Raw genomic sequence first — 16,952 nt, 5'->3', positions numbered from 1 at the left:
AAACTCAACGAATGAAGCAGGCAAAATTGAACAAGACACAAAAACACAACGCTAACATTTAGTAATATTTTTAAGCCTTTTAATGTTATATAATGTTCCTCAATAATTTGTTTATGTTAAGATGTAGAGGAACTTAGTGAATTAAGTAGCGACTTACAGCTGATTTCGAATATTTATAACAGAGTCTGCAAAAGGGTTGTTAAAATACCCTTTTATTCACCCAAAGAAATAATAACAGATGGCCCCTCTCTCGGACTTACAGGAAAGTCTCCATTCGGGCTTTTAAATCAGGATAAGAAAATAAGAAACTAATCTGATACTAAAGTAAACAGACTTAGCCGAAGCTAGACACAAATACCTAACGTAGTTGGCCCTTAATTTAAGCTAACCGGCAATTATCAAGAGGCACGTACAATACGGCCTAGTGCAGTAGATTTAAGAACGAAGAAGCCAAACGGCAAACACGCGCCACTAAGGACTCCTAAGTTCTCTCTTTACTTTCCTTAAATAAGTTGAATAAGTTGAAGTAAGTTGAACCTTCCTTAAATACTCCTTCTAACTCAGTTCCATAAAACGATATACTAAAAACTCATTCTGGTAGGGAATAGTAGATGGGAAACAAGAATAGACAGTAAAGCATGTTTAAATTAAAAATAACTGTTAGAAACTTAAAGTATTCTCTACAAATAATTTTATGAAGTATCCTTCTAATAAGCTAGTAACCGTAGTTTGAAATAAACAACTGAATACAGTCAAAAGTCTTTAATACGGACGTCCATAATCCGGAATGATCTAGAATCCGGACCTCAAAGCCACAAACTTTCTGCGCATGCGTAAACGCATACGCATGCGCATAGTACGTTTACGCATGCGCGTTTAATGTATAATGGACGGTATAAGCTAAGCTAAAATTATCTAATTATCTATTTCAGTTAATGTTGCAGATTGCGTTGTTCCTTAATCTTCTGATTGGATCAGGCTTATTATTTTTTGCAGACTGTTAGAGCAATTGTAAGCTTGAACTTTCGATTATGTCAAAAAGAATTTCCGATTCTGGAGCTGCCAGAGGATCTACAAAGCGAAGGCATGTTTCGATGTCCATCAAACAAAAAGTGGAATTGCTGCAAAAAATGGATAAAGGCATATCCTTTGTTTCTCTAACCATTCCGAAATCTGTTTATTAATTTCACGCTGCTCTGCGAGGGGAGGGGAACGTCGCGGCGCGCAATGAACTGGAAGTTGATCTGTCAGCACTATTCTTATCTTCAGGGCAGATGTTTTTATTTAATTCGGCTTATAATTCCTTACTAAATGTAGTATTTCATCTCGATGTACTCCGTCTTGGATATGATTTAAACCAAATTCCTCGTCATTACAAATATCATGAATACACATCAAATAGTTTTCTGGTTGCGATTTTCTAATTTCGACTATGCGTAATGTATGCTTTACGCATGCGCGCGTTGAAAGAAATGTTTAATAAAGTAAACAAATAAATATTAAGTTTTTTTTTAAATGTTGATACTCTTTAGATCATAATTGCTCTTTATTTCACAAATTACGGTTTCATATTTTTAATTTTATAATTTCTGCATGCCATCTTACCAGATTTAAATTGATGATCTATAATTCGGAAAAACCGATAATCCGGAATCGCCGAAGTCCCAACGAGTCCGGATTAAAGACTTATTAATTTGATGGATTACAAAACACAGGGATATAACAGTTATAGCATTAGCGGAATTTGTTTAGGGACAGTGAGGTTTACTTATCTATTACTTTGAAATCCGAATACCATCTAGAAAATATAATATATTTTAGTTTAGAAGAAATTTAGAAAATACTAAAATTTTCATGTAGCAGTAAAAGCTATGAGATATTATCTGTTCTCAGTAAGATTCTAAAATGTCACACTATTTTTAATCAAGATGCCAAAATTACAGTCTAAAAAATACTAATCTAAAATCTAAAAAATACAATCTAAAAAAGACATTGTTTTCCATTGTTCCATTGCTGTATACCTCTTTTTACGAAAGATAACTTTAGACATTTCGTTTTTACGAAGCATTGATACTTGTTTTCATATTTGGTTTTTCATTGTACTTGATTTTTCCCACATTTCAACATTGAGACTTATTTTAGATATCTGAAAGAAACAGGAAAAGATTTTTTTTGCTTTTACCGAGACACGAAACTATTTAAAACCCATAGGATGTTCGAATAGGTGACTGTTGCAAGAATTGGGATAATTTATTTATTTTAAAAGCAATTACTACCAACTTTTTACAGCTGACTACATAATATAGCTGCTTTCTGTAATAGTCATCAGAAAGGTTGTGTTGCCACAAATATTTTTATAATTTAATCCGCTTTGTGACAACATTTTTCATCATGTTTCCAACTTGCGCGCACAGTTTAAAACATTCTGTTTCATAATTTAATTCCATATTTAATATATAGCTTTTATAACATTTGGAAACTACTGTGGACCTAAAATTCTAAAAATTTTATGTTAAATTTTTATTTTATTTTGAGTTGAGTTTATAAAATGTATTTTATTAACAAAATTTGTAATGTTTTCGTCCATAAAATTTTTCAATGTTAAAATATTCATCAGACTGTTGGTTCAGTTAAAAAATAATGCCCATATGAAGAATTCAATCCAATTTCAAGTATGTACCATTAGTCATTTTTAAAATACTATGCGCGCAAGGTGGAAGCATGGCGAAATATTTTGTCACAAAGAGGATTAAATTACGAAAATATTTGTGGCAACACAAGCTTTCTGGCTACTAGTTTCCAAAGCAGCTATATTATGTAGTCAGCTGTAAAAAGTTCGAAGTAATTGCTTTTAAAATAAATAAAATATCCTAATTCTTGCAACAGTCACATATTCGAAGATCATGAGGGGTTTAAGGTGTATGAGTCCCCTTAACCGACTTTAAAAAGGCTTTACGTCAGTTAAGAGTACACAAGTTCGAAATAATTTTGATGGACGTAATGATAAGTATGATGAATGTATGACAAAACAGAAAAGAGTAATGTATGTATTAATTTAGTGCTTCGAGGTTGTAGCATCAGTAGCAGGTGGCACAAATAAAATTTCGAGACAGAAGACAGATATAACACATTGCCTATTTTCGGAAGAGGAAATACAGAAAACATTTTCTTATATAAAATAAATGCAATTCATTCACCACTTTATGTCACTTTGATTTATAAAAGGCTCTTCAGAAATGATTTATTATCATAAAGCTGAAAAAATCCACAGTTTGATTTGGAATGCCGGTAAAACCTCTTTTCCTGCTGAATGCAAGTTGTTGTAAAGAAGCTTACGATCATGGACCTTATAAGACAGTTCTCCGCAACCTTTTCTCACCTGCGACGCACAAAAAATCTTTCTGGAATTTCGTGGCTCACCAAAAGCTAATGTATATATGTATTGATTTATACACAAAATTTACAATAAATTTTTGTTTTTAATTTAAAAATATACAATTATAAAACCATAACATATTTATTTATATGCAATCATAATAATTATCAATGTGATACCTGCGCTTGCTTCAATGAACACAAAAGTTTTATATTCGGCTCAATATCTGAGAACGCAACACGAAGTTCTTAGTCAAGATCTTTTAAGCATGACCGCTTATCATTTTTAATTAATAATAGAGTTGAAAAACTTTGCTCACATAAATATGTCGTAGAAAATGGAAGTAATGTTAGAATTGCTTTTTCGGAAATATGAGGATATTCTTTTTTAACGTAAATCCAGAAAACATCTAATGGAACTTCGGAGAAGTATAATTTTAAAGTCGTGTCACTTTTCAAATCTGTAAATTCCTCTCAAATTTTTAGAAGCAGCGCTTCCGTAGAATTTATTACATTGTTTGCAAAAGGATTTCGAATCCAATCGTACTGTTCCGTATTAATGGAATAAAAAAAATTGTCATTGTGTATTAAATACATGATAAAAAATTGCAAAATGTCAAATACATGTATTTGATTGCGGCACACCTATATCCTACTCATGGTTCACCAGTGAGCCGCGGCACACCGGTTGCAGAGCACTGTTATAAGAGATAGACTAACCCACGTCGTCGACATGTCGGCAAGAAAGAGTAGGGACGATCTTGTTTACTTTAACACTGAAACCTATGGCGTTTGTATCACATAACTCTTTTTAATTATTAAATGTGATACATTGTATAGTGATGAGATTATGAAAGCCACCGGTTTTTCCAAATAGCTTTAATAATATATCTTATTAAAGCACTTTTTACTGCATTTCGCGCATTTTTTTCACGCGTAGTTCTTGTACAAACATCTTTACTTTGGTAAAATGGTAAAAACTCTACGCACAAAATTTATCAACTTAATTTTGCATATAAATAACGTAAAATTAAATAAGATTGATAGTACGTGGTGTTTTGAAATAAATAATGTAAAATTAAATAAGATCTGATAATTTTTTTTAAAAATTTAATCACCATTTTCAGGCAGTGATTTTCAAAACTATAATAACATTAAAAAACAATCATTTATTTGATTGTATCATCATTAACATTAAAGTGGAATATTTATTTTAGAAATTTATAAAATTCGGAACACAAAATTTTCTGAGTGTAATGAAGGGGAAAAAAAAGAAGGTAAAATAAAATCTAGAAGCACTCAGATTTTATATTACGCCCAAAAGGAACCTTTTTTTTTAACGTTTTGTGTGTTACCTATATTTATTGAATATCATGTTCGTCGCCCGTAAACCACATACATTTGAAAACAGCATATCTTTACCGCAGTGGAGATAAAACTGTTATTTTCCGTACAGTGCTCGCTCTGAACTCGTTGAGTTTGTTAATCAAAAATTCATTAAAGTTTTACAAAATATGAGATAGATTAAAACAAATTCGAAATTCGGCCGTCCAGATGCCCATGTTCGGGTGGAGGATTACATTATTCAAAATTTGATGGCTCTAGATACTGTCCTTTTTGTCACAGTGCGAGAAACATACATGTATTCATGCAGATTCTTCATTATTTAATTTTTTTTAAATATAATACAGGGCGATAATATTTGGTAACAACAATTTGCAAGGAGACAGGGACATTTATAGTAAAACAGCGCAAAATGCCGCTTCGAATCTAACAGCCTTTCTAGGCTACCGCCCCTTTGGGCTAATAAATTAAATAAACAGTAAATAAAAAAAATCTTATGCAGAACTAAAAATGACTTAAAAAATAATCATTATAAAATTCAAGCAAAATTAATTACTACGGTTAAATGCAATTTTAATATTAGAATTAAATGCATAAAAATTTTTAAGGAGTCAAAAGTGTGATGTATAATGAAATATAATTCAAATAAAATTCCTTTATAGAAATTGTGCTATAATACTCATCTATAATTTTAAAAAAGCAGCACAATTTAGAATTTTAAACAAAACTTTCAAAAATTCGTTTCTAAATATTTTAGTATTTTTTACTTATTTACACCAATAAAAAGCATAAAAATTGCAAGAGAAAATTGCTTGTTTGAAATTTTCTATTAGCTCAGATTTAAAATATTATTTTCTAAAAGAAGTAGTTACAAATTTCCTTACAGCATAGGAAAAGCTAAAAAAATATCCTGAAAGCATGCAGTAGCTTTATAATTATTTGGAACGTTAATTATGCTTGATAAATATGCTAAAGTTTTAAAAATCAATCTCAATTTCAAAAATAAAAATATGTAGAAATTCTAATTTGTGAAATGAGGCGCTACAACCAGCTTTTTCTTGACAATTATACACGCTGCAATAGGCAACCACTGTTAAATTTCTGCAAGTCGTTCCTACTCCTCCGGATGTGATCAAGGTGACAGCCGGAAACGCCTCAGACGAGGGAGAAAACCCATTTGGGTTAGTCTATTTCTTATAAGGTCCATGCTTACGATACGCTTTATTAGTTAAACAAAATAGGAAAATCTTTATTAGTAAATCAAAATAGGTCAATATGTTTAAACATTTTTAGTTTTATTAGCACTGTGATTAATATTGTTTTCAATGTATAAAAAGAAAAGAACAAACATTGATTTTTTTTTTCGATCACGAAACGTCATATATAAACTATCTAAACATACTTTATTTTATTTATTTATAATCTCTGATTCTTAGTATAAAAAATAACCTTAACAGTTGCTGTTATACTTGTCATTATTAAGAGTTAATAGTAGTTTAACATTAAATGAATTTAAAATCAAATTAGTTAAAAGTTTATTTTCAGAATTAAAAGTATTTTGAGATGTATATAGTATTTCTCCCACCTTCTTGCGTGCCTTCGTGGTGTAGTGGTTCTGCACGCTGGTCCGGTATTCCAGAGGTCCGTGGTTTGATTCTAAGCGAAGGCGGTTTGCTCATTTTTCATCTTTCCTTCTTTAAAAAAAAATTAAACCTAATGTCTCTACAGTGGCGCCCGAACTAAAAGGGTGATGAATGATGATTCTTCTCACTCGGGATTTGGCGATTGGGTCCTCTAAAAACCCCAGTCGCCCTTTAAAAGGGGGAATATGTAAGTTATTTCTCCCACCTTCATGCCGTGCCTTCGTGGTGTAGTGGTTCTGCACCCTGAACCGGTATTTAAGAGGTCCGTGGTTCGATTCCCGGCGAAGGCCTTTGCTCATTTTTCATCTTTCCTTCTTTAAAAAAAAATAAAACTATTGTCTCTACAGATGTCTAGAGAATTTTAGATAATTCATAGATTAAATCAGTCACATAATACTGACACATTATGCCTTTCGATAATTTCATTCCTTAAAAAAAGTTATTATTATTGTGAAGAAAGCATCATATACAATATAATAAAATTACTTTAATTTAAAACACTCATTAATTTTTCATGTAAAAGGAACTGTTTCACCATCACAAAAAATACATTCTTTTCAGCATCAGATTCCGAAAGCATTGCTGTCAGCTACGAACTTTACCTTTTTTCAGGTCGACATAACCTAGAATTTTGTAAATGTTTTTTACATTTTTTGCGTAAAGAATTAGTTTACTTATTAAAGTAAACATTATATTCATTTTGAAGTCTTATTAGAAGGAAAACATTTTTTTTTTCAATTTCATTTAATAACTACTTGGTAAAAAAAACTACATTTTTTCAATTATCGGTTTTTATTTTATTATTGTATATAATTGTGCAAAATGTTTTTCTTTTGAATCAGAATTTTCAAAATAGTTTGATTTTCACGAATACTTCAAAACTGTCAAATAGCTTTTCAATGAAAACGAATCATTTATCCGCCTTCCGCTTCTTTTTATAATCTACAATGATCTTTTGACAATCTTTAATGCATAACGTGTTTCATCTACATAACTGCACTCAATTTTATTTGGTTCTGTTTTTACTGCCGTTATGTTGCTTTGCAACATTAGTAACTGTTTGATTGCTGTATATTTTACTATTTAAAGTTCGTAAATAATCATTGGGAAGAAGATTTTTAGAATGCCGCAGACTAGAAAGGTAATATTTAATAACTCATTATTGATAGCGAGCCGAGAATACAATTCAGGATACTGAGACTGATAAGACACAGTCAGATAAAATTCAATTTAATGATAATTAAATTAACAACTGTAAAGAAAACATTTATATCTTTATGAGATGGAGGAGAAACTAATCTTGCGTCTGAACTGCAAACTGTTTGTGATACTTCTGAAATAAATATTAGTTTTTTAGTACAGAAAAGACTGAAATCTATTGCAAATCTGTATGATTTAAAACTGGGGATTTTTTGTGTTTTATGCAGCAAAGGCAAAAGTCATAAACGAAGGAAACTGTTTTGCAGCATACTGAGTTTCTACTTCCACCAGCCAGATATTTACCATATATTGAGATCAAAACAAATTGTTCATAAGAAAAAGTTTTAGGTATTGCCAACCATATGTTAATTTCGAAGAATATTCCAGACTTAAATCAAAATATGAATTAATACATTTTTTGCTAATTGCAGTGTTGTCGTGGGTGGAGTTGTGTAAGTTCCTAACATCAGTAAAATTTTTAATAAATCAAAAATTCGTTGTAGTCAAATATGCAAATATTTAGCCAATTTATAATCACAAGTTTTTTTAAAAATTTTTTAATCTTCAAAAATACAGGAAGGCAGATTTTGAAAAGTGAGACTAAAGTGTATAAGAATGAGATGTCTTTTTAATGAAGTGAAAAAAATACAGTAGTAAACAGTAGATATTTAGAAGTCACACCTATTTTTCAGAGACTTTACAAAACTGGAAAAAATTAATATATTTAAGAGAAAACCCAAATCTTAATTAATCTGAGAATAATATTATGAAACAGCTCTTATATGCGGAAAATTTTTCTGTCACTCGCACGGCAATAAAATTCGAAATTTTTTATGCTTGTTTTAATGCAGGAAAAAAAATCCTGCTTTGTATAGAATTGAAAGCTACTCTGGCTTTCGCTGTATATAAATGTGCCAAACAAAAGAATAAAGGTTTTATCAAACTGTTATTAAGAGTATTACACAAAAGTGTCGGGATAATCTTTAAACTACCTCGATTTTTTTCAGATTATTTTTTTTCATTATTTCTCAAACATAATGATTTGAAATTTAGACATAATTGGTTTATAATGTTAAACATTTTAAGAAATGATTCATTGAGATATGATTGTTTTATGAACTGAGCTATATATGTGAGGAAAATTTCAATTTTAATAACGACCTTCACAAAAATTTATTTAATTAAAATTCTCAAGTAGAAGCTAGGTTTGTTAAAATTTGTAAAACATACCAATTTAACTCTCAAATATTTTATATGCCTGAAATATTTTATATTGTCTTCTGAAAAAATGTGCATAAATAGTAACTTTAGCATGGGGAAGAGAAGGTGCTTCGCTTAACATTTGGTTAATCTAATGTCTAAAATTATAACAAGCGTAAATTATCAGAAACATAATACATGTTGCTTAATTTCAAAACTACAAATTACAGATTTAGAGTATCTCAACTAGTATGGTGGTTAGCGTCGCTGACTGCCGTGTCGAAGGACCCGGGTTCGAATCTAGAAGAAGGCGTGAATGTTTGTAAATGTATAGTGTGTGTGCGGCATGGGGGCACTCTAAACATTCGGCAAGCCGAAAATCCTCTCGAGAGGTTGTTGGTAGGGGAAGAGGGGTGGGATACCCTCAGACCTGTCCCCCGGGGGTGCTATTCGTCAAAATTGGGGGGCAGAACTGAGCTATATCGCACTGTCACGTGTAAGGTGCTGAAGGCTGTTGCCAACGGCAGGCTTAAAAGTGCGCCCCTTGCCACGAAGATTTCGTGGACTTGGGCTGATTATAGGTGAGACAAATAAGCATTAGCAACAACAAGAGATTTAGAATTATTTTGTGGTTTTGAATTAAAGGAATTTTAATTTGGTTGACACGTAATAAGAAAGATGTTTTTTTCATGTCCAGCTTAGAGTATTTATAGTTAAGTATCAGTTATATATATTATTGGAATGGCAGTATCTTTACCTTGTCTGAGGTGTGCTAAGTGAGTGCTAAGTACTTCAGCCGACTTTCGATCTCCGGTGATTTTACGAAAGTCATCAATTGTGAGCCTACATAAAGTCGGACCGTCGTGTGGTACCAATTTTCGCTCTACTAGCACTATGGGGAACTGCTTTTCGATCCACCTCAACCATTGGGATATGTGCTCCTCGCTCCATTGCTCGGGATCTAAAGAATGAATATAGAAAGGGGTTACTGATGCAATACAGAACACATAATTTTCATTTAAAAAAATAATCTGAATCAAAACATTCGACTGACATCAAGAAAAGAAAAAAAAAAAAAAAAAAAAAGATGAAGAAGGAATAAGTCAACTTAAGATAAAATGATAATTTTTAAGTGAAATCAATTTGTTAGTTGTCGAATAGAAAAGCTGTGTGAAAATAATAGAAATATGTCAGACGAAAATTTGTATTTTATTACTGTATTATTTTACTTCGCCAAAAACATCGTCACTTTCAAATTTACTTCCACTTGAGAGCAGCCGACTGAAAATACTTGCTTCTTAAGTTTCCATTTATAGCATTACCCACTTGTAAAACGTGTATATGAGCCAGTTTCGCTTAGAAAGTCCTCCACGAAGGCATCTCTCCCCCTTAGGCAGATAGCCCTAGTGTGCTTTGCCATAATTAAATACACCAAACACACCACTTGTAAAAATATTTACTTACTTTTACTTCTGTATGTTGTTTTTATTCAACTAAAAATATACTAGAACTGTCTTAATATTTAATTTAAAATAAATTTCGATTCGGAAATCCTATGGATAAAAAATCTGATGTGTACACCACATGACTTCCTTGTACGGAATATTAAATTATACGCATTTTTTTTGTTGAATTTCATTTAAATTGATTGGATTGAATTAAATCTACTTCGTCGACAGCGCATAAACCACAATAAAATAAATGTACTCTTTAAAATTCACCATATTTGTTTACTATAAGGACACTCTGAATGCACAAAATTTATATCATTTGAAGAATTATCGGTACCACATGTTCTATTCAAATACTATAATAAAGCTAAAACGATGTATGAACGAAATAAAGCAAACAAAACAGAAAAGAAACAGTTTTTCACAGACGATTCAGTATTTCTCATTCCATTAATTCAGTTCTCACTTCGTGACAAGGCAAAAATACATAAAAACGCAAAATATCTGCATTAAAAATTACGAAGTAAATCTTAAACACTTATTTCCTCGAAGAAATTCCAGAAAGGATTAAGCATAATTTAATTCGCAATAATAAATGAAGGCGTTATTTTTGTGTTGCGAAGCTTAGTCCTTCTAGATTGGCAACAAATCTACAATCCTGCTGTTTCAAATGTAAACAAATATGTCCGCCATGTTATTTAAAACTTAACGGCATTTAAACAGCTTTTAAATTGTTCATAATTGTACAAATATTGCTTCCAGAATTACGAAAGGCATAAAAACCTTAACCCGAAGATAAGAACAACATAATGCAATCATTTTTAAAGCAAAAAATGTACAATTTACAAACATATAAGAGTAAAGAAACTGAGATCACTGAGCCGGGTAACAGAGGGGATATATATATATAAATATATTTATATACGTTTGGTGCGGCCGATTGCAACCAAAATACGAGGTGCACATCTACATGTTATAGCAGTCCTATAAACAAAATTTCAACGTTCTGAGGCTACTCGTTTTTGAGTTATGCGAGATACGTACGTACGTACGTTCGTACGCAGACGCCACGAAACATTCTCTTCAGAATTCATTTTAAAGCAGTTTTATAATTTTTTTGAAGGAAAAGAGTATTTTATTCTATCCTTACGTACAGATATCACGCAAAAACATCGTTAAATTGCATTCGATAGCGGTCAAAATGGATATTTTCGTTGAAATATGCTGCCTAAAACTTTTTATGATTACAATACTTCCTTTTTACTTCGTACAAGGAAGTAAAAAATGATGCAAACATTTTCACAGCAGAATTTTTCAAGGCAGTGCTTTAAGCAATCATATATGATCTTATTGCGTATTTCCATCAACATTACAAAAAAAAAAAAAAAAAAAAAAAAAAAAAAAAACTTTAAAAATTTTTATAATTTTGCTGTTGAATTGTACATGGGGTAAGTGCGAAGAAAACGATGCTTAATAATAAAACTAAAAATATTAAGAAAAAGCTAGGAGGAGTGAGTGCTACTGCAGACTGGTGGAGTACACAGTCAGAGCAGTGAAAGCGTAAAAATCCTTAACAAACCATTTTAAGGCGACCGTTAAACTCAGAAATCTTTCAGATTTTTTATTCCCCCACCTTTTTTTTGCGAAACCGAAAATTTTGTTCCTATTTCTTTCGATTAATGTGCAAAATCTTTTGGAAAAGCGAAGTGGTATAATGCGAACGTTTCCAGAGCGGAATACACAGAGAAATTCTCAATTCATTCACATCAAACGGTCAAAAATTGCTGAAACACCAGCACGGATATCAATGGAAAATTATTTAATTGGGTAATACCTTTATACAAACTCTATAACACTTCAAAATTCAGTTTGAGTTCATGGTGTTAGCTTTAAAATCCGCTTGCTTGGTACACGATGGAAAATTTTTCCATATTAGAATACATTTCTATGATTGAGCATTGTTTCGAAACTCCTTAATATGCAGAAGTGCTTCAATCTCTTAAAATGACCTTGTTCCGCTTTTAACCTGATTTCGAGAAACTGGAAGCATTCATCATAAGAAATGAGGCCCATCTGTTCTGAGTTCGAACAAAACAGACGAAGTCAGGGATAAAATACTGCAACTGGCAACAAAAAATTTGAGAACGATGATATCGCAATCAAATTCATACATCTCGCAGCAATGCTTGATGATAAAAATTTGCTTTACTTGGGATCAACTTTATCTTGTGCAAGATAAAGTTAACTTTATCTTGCACTAAACAAAGAGCTTTTAAAACTAGAGACATAAACTTCTAAAACAGTATAATTGCTTTTAACAGATTAGGGAGTTTTCCATTGAAGCAATTTGTTATTAATATCCATTTTGGTTTTCCCTCAATTTTTGAAAGTTTAATGGGCGTGACTTCTGGATCACCGTGTTACTTCTAGACCATCATCTATGGTATCAAGAAAGTCTTTTATATTACAGTCATGGGGTATATTTTGTTAAAGATGGGAAAATAGATGTATTAGAAATTATAGAAGCATATTTAATTAGATAGGTTCCGAAAAGGATTAAGATAAAAAAAATAGCAGATGTTTTACTTGTTTTTAAATATCTCGGTCTGTAACATTAACAAATAATTTACTGTTACAATTTGAAACATAAGAATAAGATTCGAAAATATTTTCTTCCTCCTTCTAGCATGCTTTCGTGGTGTAACAGTTAGCACACTCGGCGCGTATTCGAGAAGTCCAGGTTAGAATCCCGGCGAGGGTATTGCTCATTTTACATTAATGTGGCATTGTAAATGTAACGTGATGCTGAAATGGAAAGTAGAAAGCTCAAAGTTATGATAATTTTATGAAAAATTTGAAAAATATCTTATTAAAAATAATAAAGTTTATAAAAATACATCTTTTATGAAAATATTTATCTCTCTAGATTACAGAAAAGCAATCATCTCAATGAAGTTATTGGCGTCACCGAATTGTAAACATGGGTTACTTATTCGAGATTTCAATTAAAGCGGCTTTCGGAATCCGCTAACTTTTCTTTGCCCTATTACTTCGTGCATCAGAGCCAAAGTGGGGTAAGTAACACTAGTTCATCTATTTAATGTCTCTTTATTCTACGATAAGTCATTCGTTTAGCTGTATTACACTTCACCTTATTGACTTTTTTATTTATAAATAATTTCTGTCTAACAGGATGTCCTCTGGCACTGAGGAATCATGTAATTACTCTAAGATCCTTTTACAACAAACAGACAAAAACACGAAAAAAAAAATCTTTACATAGATCCTGTTTGATGCAGAGAAAGCTGAGACTAAAACACCTGACACATTTACACCACACACTACATACATCATTAACTCATTACTGTGCCTTCAGAGAGGATGGAATGCAGTAACTGGTAATTGCGTTCGGAGGAGAAGGATGTTAGGCAGAGGGCGGAGTAAAGAAGGATAACGGAGCAATCAGACGTGGATCAGCGTCCGAGGCACCGCCAATCATTGCCGGGAAATATCCGGAGGAGTTGTCATAGCAACGATGCGTCAGTTGCTGCGTTATGGGTGCGCCGTCGTGGGAAAAACACAGTGGTATGCTGCTAGCTAACTGTGCGTTGTTTTCAGGATTATCAGAATGTGACCTTTACTGTTTTGTTATTTGATGCTGAAATTAATATCTACCGTTAATTAACGAGTAAAAGGTCTTGATATATAAAAACTTAAGCTTAAAATCTAGCACCTCAAAGAAGACTAGTTTAATGTACTTTAATATTTTTTTTTAAATCTATATAAAAAAAATAATAATACTTAAAAAAAAAAAAAAGGTCTGAAAAACCATATAAATATTTTACTTCTCTTTTAAATAAAAGTAATAGCTATCGCTAAAATAATTCTTATTGTTGAAGAAATTTAAATTTAACTCGAAAAGAATTTAAATTTTAAAAACTCCTCTCTTCTTTGCATTTCTTTTTCAACTTATAATGATGCGAAAGGGGAATATCAAAATAATATTAAATGTTGTATGAACTTAAATCCATTTAGTGCGAATACAAGTTATTATTACTTGCGCAATTGCTGCAAAGTTAGTTAATAATAATTTATTTCCTAAACAGTATTGATTAATTGATTATATTATCTCCTAAGTTTAATTAAAGTAGAATTATTTTAAAAGTGTGCATCCATACTGGTAAGTTATATTTTGAAAGATGTTTTGAAGTAATTTGAAAGCAAAATGTTAATAATGTTTTAACGGGGACTGGAGTTAAATCATCACGAAGAATAATATTACAATTGTAAAAGTAAAAATTAAAACATGTAATTATTGTCATTGATCGGAAATTAAGATGTATCTAAATATTATAATAAATAAATGCAGTACTGCTTGAATAAAATTAGAAATCAAAACATAGATAAAGGTTTGCAGTTACCAGTAATGTTGAACACGTACCGGATTGTGTTTATCTTATGGCGTTAATGCAATGTAAATCCTCTGTTCGCCAGTATCACAGACCTTCAAGGAAGATTTTCTAATAAATTTATGTAAATATACACAGATCGGTACGCTCAGTATTATTCTTAAACTTCCAAAGGAAATTTTGTAAAAAGCTTCATTTTTACTTCCATGTACGAAGTAAAAAGAAAGTATAGTAATCGCAAAAAGTTTCAGGCAGCATATTTACTGTATCTGTAAGTAAGGACCGAATAAAAGACTCGTTTCCTCCAAAAAAATTATAAAACTGCTTTAAAATGAATTCTGAAGAGAATTTTTCGTGGCGTCTGTACGAACGTATGTACATACGTATCCTCGCATAACTCAAAAACGAGAAGCCTCAGAACGTTGAAATTTTGTATATAGGACTGCTATAACATGTAGATGTGCACCTCATATTTTGGTTGCAATCGGCCGCACCAAATGTATATAAATATATTTATATATATAATCCACTCTATTACCCGGCTCAGTGATCTCAGTTTCTTTACTCGTATATGTTTGTAAATTGTACATTTTTTGCTTTAAAAATGATTGCATTATGTTGTTCTTATCTTCGGGTTAAGGTTTTTATGCCTTTCGTAATTCTGGAAGCAATATTTGTACAATTATGAACAATTTAAAAGCTGTTTAAATGCCGTTAAGTTTTAAATAACATGGCGGACATATTTGTTTACATTTGAAACATCAGGATTGTAGATTTGTTGCCAATCTACAAGGACTAAGCTTCGCAACACAAAAATAACGCCTTCATTTATTATTGCGAATTAAATTATGCTTAATGCTTTCTGGAATTTTTTCGACGAAATAAGTGTTTAAGATTTACTTCGTAATTTTTAATACAGATATTTTGAGATTTTATGTATTTTTGCCTTGTCGCGAAGTGAGAACGGAATGAATTGAATGAGAAATACTCAATCGTCTGTGAAAAACTGTTTCTTTTTTGTTTTGTTTGCTTAATTTCTTTTATACATCGTTCTAACTTTGTTATATTATTTGAATAGAACATGTGGCAACGATTAGATAATTCTTTAAATGATATAAATTTTGTGCATTCTGAGTTATAATATGAACGAAATATAATACTGTTAAGTGAACCTAGCGCCAGAGTGTCGCTATGGTAAACAAAGTGAATTTTAAAGAATGCATTTATTCTATTGTGGTTTATGCGCTGTCGGCGAAGTAGATTTAATTCAATCCAATAAGTTTGAACGAAATGCAAGAAAAAAGGCGTATAATTTAATATTCCGTACAAGGAAGTCATGTGGTGTACACATCAGATTTTTTATTATTGTAACTCTCATTCACTGTTAAGAGTTTAAGAGAAAAGGTTTTTAAAAACTCTTAACAGGAACAAAAGTCTGAAACATGACGTGGAGATTAATATTATGAAAAAAAATTTCTATTTGTCTATTATTTCACAGCATGTATTTCTATATATACGCAAATAAAATAAGTTAACTGAGTCTTTCTTATATTTAAGATTTGAAATCATTTCACAACTAAATGTCATATAATGATTAATTAAATTATTAACACCTGAAACATTTGACTGACCTTTAATACTTCACTTAAGTCTTCTCGTCTGAAATGGTTTAGTTGTTAAAGAGAAATGAATATCGCCACAGAAAAACTGTCCGTTTGATCCAGATTTGAATCTCTTTAATTGAATGAGTGAGTATTATATGGATGAATTTAAAACAAAGATTTTGTTAGTAGCAGTGCTTAAATTGCGCGGGAGAACACCGGAGCCCGGCTCCGGTACTTCTCAATTTTTAAAATAAATTACAATTTTAGCCGGAGCGCACGGAGCCCTAAATAAGATGAGCTCCGGTACTTCTTTTTATAAAACTGAATCACAATTTAAAGGGGGAAAATTTAGAATTCCTAAAGTTTTAGTTTAACAATAAGCAGAACTTGCAATACTCTATTTCCCTAGAAATACGAGCTCATGAGAACATGAAACGTTCAAGTAAAGTCCCCTCACTCACATGCGGAAATCTTTCCCTTTAAGAAAAGCAGTAAGTTTGGGAGAGTTTGTTTAGGAACGCGTAAATTTCTCACCATGCCATCGTATCTAGTGTATTGTTATCGATGCTTACAGTTAGTTATCCTCGCAGAAAGGAAAATTTGTGTTCTTAAATGAGCGTTAAGTGACAGCGATTACAATAAGAGTGAAATACTGAGATAAACTGCTCAAGCACGTCCTATACATCGTCTTCCCACAGTATCCACTAATGGGGTGGAAGCGTAACC

The 16,952-nt window shown here is 31.5% G+C and overlaps 1 protein-coding gene across 1 annotated transcript in view; it reads right to left on the bottom strand.

The window, feature by feature from the left end:
- LOC118184716 (uncharacterized) overlaps positions 1-16,952 on the bottom strand; it is a 94,004-nt gene that overhangs the window by 17,784 nt on the left and 59,268 nt on the right. Inside the window, exon 2 of the mRNA XM_035354430.2 lies at positions 9,520-9,723. Within this exon, the coding sequence (XP_035210321.1) occupies positions 9,520-9,723 (204 nt within the window). The remainder of the gene's footprint in view (positions 1-9,519; positions 9,724-16,952) is intronic.

Source organism: Stegodyphus dumicola, chromosome 1 (genome assembly GCF_044657685.1).
Source record: "Stegodyphus dumicola isolate Sdum_Otavi_A_Nest chromosome 1, ASM4465768v1".
NCBI lineage: Eukaryota > Metazoa > Arthropoda > Arachnida > Araneae > Eresidae > Stegodyphus > Stegodyphus dumicola.
This window is presented reverse-complemented; position numbering and strand designations above follow the sequence as displayed.